The 4,273-nt window shown below is 42.0% G+C and overlaps 1 protein-coding gene across 1 annotated transcript; it reads left to right on the forward strand.

Annotated features, from left to right (window-relative positions):
- Positions 1 to 2,371: 2,371 nt before the first annotated feature.
- Positions 2,372 to 3,311, forward strand: LOC110224583. Its single transcript, XM_021010865.1, has 2 exons — positions 2,372 to 3,008; positions 3,105 to 3,311. Exons 1-2 carry the CDS (start codon positions 2,541 to 2,543, stop codon positions 3,192 to 3,194), a joined length of 558 nt encoding a protein of 185 aa, XP_020866524.1. The 5' UTR covers positions 2,372 to 2,540; the 3' UTR covers positions 3,195 to 3,311.
- Positions 3,312 to 4,273: the final 962 nt, after the last annotated feature.

Genomic DNA, 4,273 nt, shown 5'->3' on the forward strand with positions numbered 1-4,273 from the left:
TATTTACTATGGTGGGTGAGTGGAAATGCAAAGAAGAAGAATGGAAATTTGAACCATGGGAAGGCTGGTTTGGTCGTTGTGTACGTGTTAGGCAAAACATGACGTACACGGCATTTGTACGTACATTATGCGAGGTTTTCAGTTTGAAGTGCACCGAATGCAATCCAATAATTAGTTACTGGATGCCGGGAAAGATGTCAGTGATTATAGAAAGTAAACGCCCTCCTGTATACATTGACAATCAAATGAACCTGGATACATTCTTTTTGATTCGTGGTGGGGATCCTAGTGTCACCTTGTTTGTCTCTTTCATTACAACCGTCAAGGCACTCGGGAATACTGTCCCTAGGACCGATGGTGAGAGTGACCGTGTGTGTGGGAGTGCAACGACACCAAATCCCATCGTAGCGGCTTCAAATGTAGATGGAAATAATGAGGCCGTAGATGAGCAAGACGACGTTGAAGACGATAAAACAGATGAGGATGAAGAAGAGGAGGAGGACAACGAAGATGGTGCTGGGTATGATGATTATCAGGGTGATGATGGATCTATGGGGGGAAGTACCCTCGATCCTACTATAGACGGTAGTGAAGGCAGTGGCGAAGATTACGATTACAACAAGTGGAACGATTTAATTATTGAAGAATATGGAATAGGGAATGTTGAGGAGGACGTCATTCTCACTCAACAAACGGTTCAACATCCAGGGGAATTCAGTCGTCTATTAGCAGAGTGTACGTACACAAGTCATCGTGTACGTGGAGGAAATAACTCGGTTGACCGTACACCAACGGTGACTCCAAGACGTACGTGTCAACATGGTTTGTACCAATATACGTACACAACAGAATGTGTACAAGATACAGGCAGCGAAGGTAACACCGATACCAATATTAATGGTATAGACGATGTCTCTGGGGATGATGTTATCGACCGTGGTATTGGAGATTCCCCAAGTGGGACACTGAATGATAATCGGCTAGTTACTGCACCTGGCGGAGATAACATTTCTCATTCGGGTGACCGTACACCAACGGTGACTCCAAGACGTACGTGTCAACATGGTTTGTACCAATGTACGTACACTACAGAGTGTGTACAAGATACAGGCTACGAAGGTAACACGGATACCAATATTAATGGTATATACGAAGTCACTATCGACCGTGGTATTGGAGCTTCCGCAAGTGGGACACTGAATGATAATCGGTTAGTTACCGCAGCTGAGGCTTACGAAGTGTATAATGACTTTTCTACATTACATGGTGGCGAGTTGGAGATTCTCGATAATGATGCTACTCCGGTATTCGATGATTTAGCCAATTTACGAGATGATGAGACACAAGTCGAACTGAGTACGACAGGTGAGACTTTGTATGTCGGGAGTGTTTTTATGAACAGAAAAGTCATACAACAAACAATGTCTTATCTCGCAATCAAACAATGCTTTTGCTACAAGCAACGTAGGTCATGTCCTACAAGATTGGAGATGGTCTGCGTTGATGATACTTGTCCATGGCATTTGACAGCTCAAGTTGTCAAGAATTCAGAATGTTTCAAAATCACATCGTATAATACCACCCATACGTGTGACATCGACACTCGTAAGAATTATAATAAACATGCTAGTTATAAGCTTCTCGGAGAGGTAGTGAAGAGCAGATACAGTTCTACGCAAGGGGGTCCGAGAGCTGTCGATTTACCACAGTTGCTCCTAAATGATCTCAATGTTCGGATTTCATATTCTACCGCTTGGAGAGCTAAAGAGGTTGCAGTGGAAAATGTAAGGGGGGATGATATAAAAAGTTACAGGTTTTTGCCTACCTATTTGTATCTTCTTAAATTAGCTAATCCGGGTACGATAACTCACCTACACTCTACACCTGAAGCTGATGGTACGCAGCGCTTTAAGTATGTTTTTGTATCTCTCGGGGCTTCTATAAAAGGTCTGAAGTATATGAGGAAGGTAATTGTCGTAGATGGAACGCAGCTAGTAGGACGTTACAAGGGATGTCTCCTCATTGCATGTGCCCAAGACGGGAACTTCCAAATATTTCCAATAGCGTTTGGTGTTGTGGATGGTGAGACTGACGCTTCATGGGTGTGGTTCTTTGATAAATTAGCTGACATTGTTCCAGACAATGAAGATTTAATGATTGTATCGGACAGACATTCTTCAATATATAAAGGCCTCAGTGTGGTTTATCCGAAAGCTCATCATGGTGCATGTGCAGTACACCTTGAGCGAAATATCTCCACCCATTATGGTAAGTATGGTGTATCTGGATTATTCTTCAGCGTTGCTAAAGCTTACAGAGTGAGAGATTTTGAAAAATACTTCGAACAGTTAAGGGCTAAGAGTGATGCATGCGCAAATTACTTAGAGGAAATTGGATTTGAGCATTGGACAAGAGCTCACTGTAAAGGGGAACGCTACAATATCATGTCTAGCAACAATTCGGAGTCTATGAATAATGTCTTAACAAGAGCCAAATCATATCCGATTGTGTACATGATATAGTTCATTCGAGAGGTCCTAATGCGATGGTTCGCAGCGAGGAGGCAAAAAGTGGCTAGGTGTAAGTCTTTAGTGACGCCTGAGGTTGATGAGCGTTTTCTCCAAGATTTGCCTGCGTCAGGGAAATTAGCGGTTAAGATGTCTGGACCGTGGAGTTATCAAGTTACAAGCAAGTCAGGTGAGCATTTTCATGTCGTTCTGGACGAGTGTACGTGTACGTGTCTTAGGTACACAAAGTTGAGAATCCCATGTGAACACGGTCTAGCAGCTGCAATCGAGTTTGGAATAGATCCGAAGGTTGTTGTAGGATGGTGGTATGGACTTCAAACGTTTTTCGATTCTTTTCAAGAACCGATTCTACCTATCGCGGATCCGAAGGATGTTGTCATCCCACAACATATATCGGATTTGATACTAATTCCTCCATACTGTAGACGACCACCAGGAAGACCAACAACCAAACGGATTCCATCTAGAGGTGAAAACCGGGTAAGTGCTATCATTCAAACGTGTACAGATTTTTCAAACATTATGTTTTGAGTATAAGATACGTAGATTATTAACTTATTGTTGTTGTCATTTCAGAAAAAGAGACAGAAAAGACTTATTCCGAATCAGTGCACACGATGTAGACAAGCAGGTCATAACAAGAAGACTTGCAAAAATCCTATTTAGTTCTCCTCATAAGCTTTATGTCTCCGCGAAGACAGTGTACGTTTATGTGTGGACAGTGTGTACCAAAGTGTTGTGACGGTGTACGTACGTTTAATGTTTGCCATCGTATAACTATGTACGTTTTTTGAGTGTACGTTTTTGTTAGTGTACGTGTTTGTTGTGTCTGTGTACGTATAATCTTCATGCAATAAACGGTTACAAACAGTTACAAACGGTTACACACTTTTGTATCTCAACCGTTGGAACACTTTCGCACTACCCACCGCGTCCGTTACGGAATTTCCTTATTTAAGCCACATCTCCTCCTCAATTTTATCCACGTTCCTTCAAACGAAAACCCTTTCACATTCGGCAGTTACATCAATCAAACACAAAGTCTTTCGATTGTTCTTGCTAACCGTGTGATGGCCGGGTATCACACCATCTCCGAATTGTGTCCTCAGATCACTGGGTGGACAATTTGTGTATTTGTCGTGAGAGTGTTTAAGAAGTTTGTTGCGCCCAACATCTTCGAACTCGGCCTTATCTTGGCAGATAATTCGGTAGTTTCCCTGTGCCGTGTTTGTGTTTTTTTATCATACGTTAGGTTCAATTCTATATAAATCTGTTATATATCATATTCTGTAGGGATCCCGTTCCCGTATCGAGGCCACCATTGATCGTCGCCTTGCTCCTTTTTACATAGACCGAATCAAAGAAAATGAGTGGAAAATTGTGACCACTTTCTTGGTCCGTAACGTCGCTGACCCAGTGAGAGCAACATCTCATGACTACGGCATATGGTTTATGGATCGGACCGTCGTTACTAACGCCTTACGAAGGGACCCAATATCGTTTTACGATTTCACTCAATTCGACTACATTTTGGAGAAAACAGTTGATAAGAAAGTTTTAGTCGGTGAGATGTTTTTTAAGTTACGTTTTATTTACACATTTTTGAAATTAGAAGTTTGTTTATATTTTTTGGCCCTTGATGTAGATGTCATTGGAGCGTTGTTGGAGGTTGGCCACTTGACCGGAGACTTTTACGGTCTCAAGCTTCCTTTCAAGATCAAAGATAGATAGTAAATGTTCTTTTC

This window comes from Arabidopsis lyrata (assembly GCF_000004255.2).
Source record: "Arabidopsis lyrata subsp. lyrata unplaced genomic scaffold ARALYscaffold_1, whole genome shotgun sequence".
NCBI lineage: Eukaryota > Viridiplantae > Streptophyta > Magnoliopsida > Brassicales > Brassicaceae > Arabidopsis > Arabidopsis lyrata.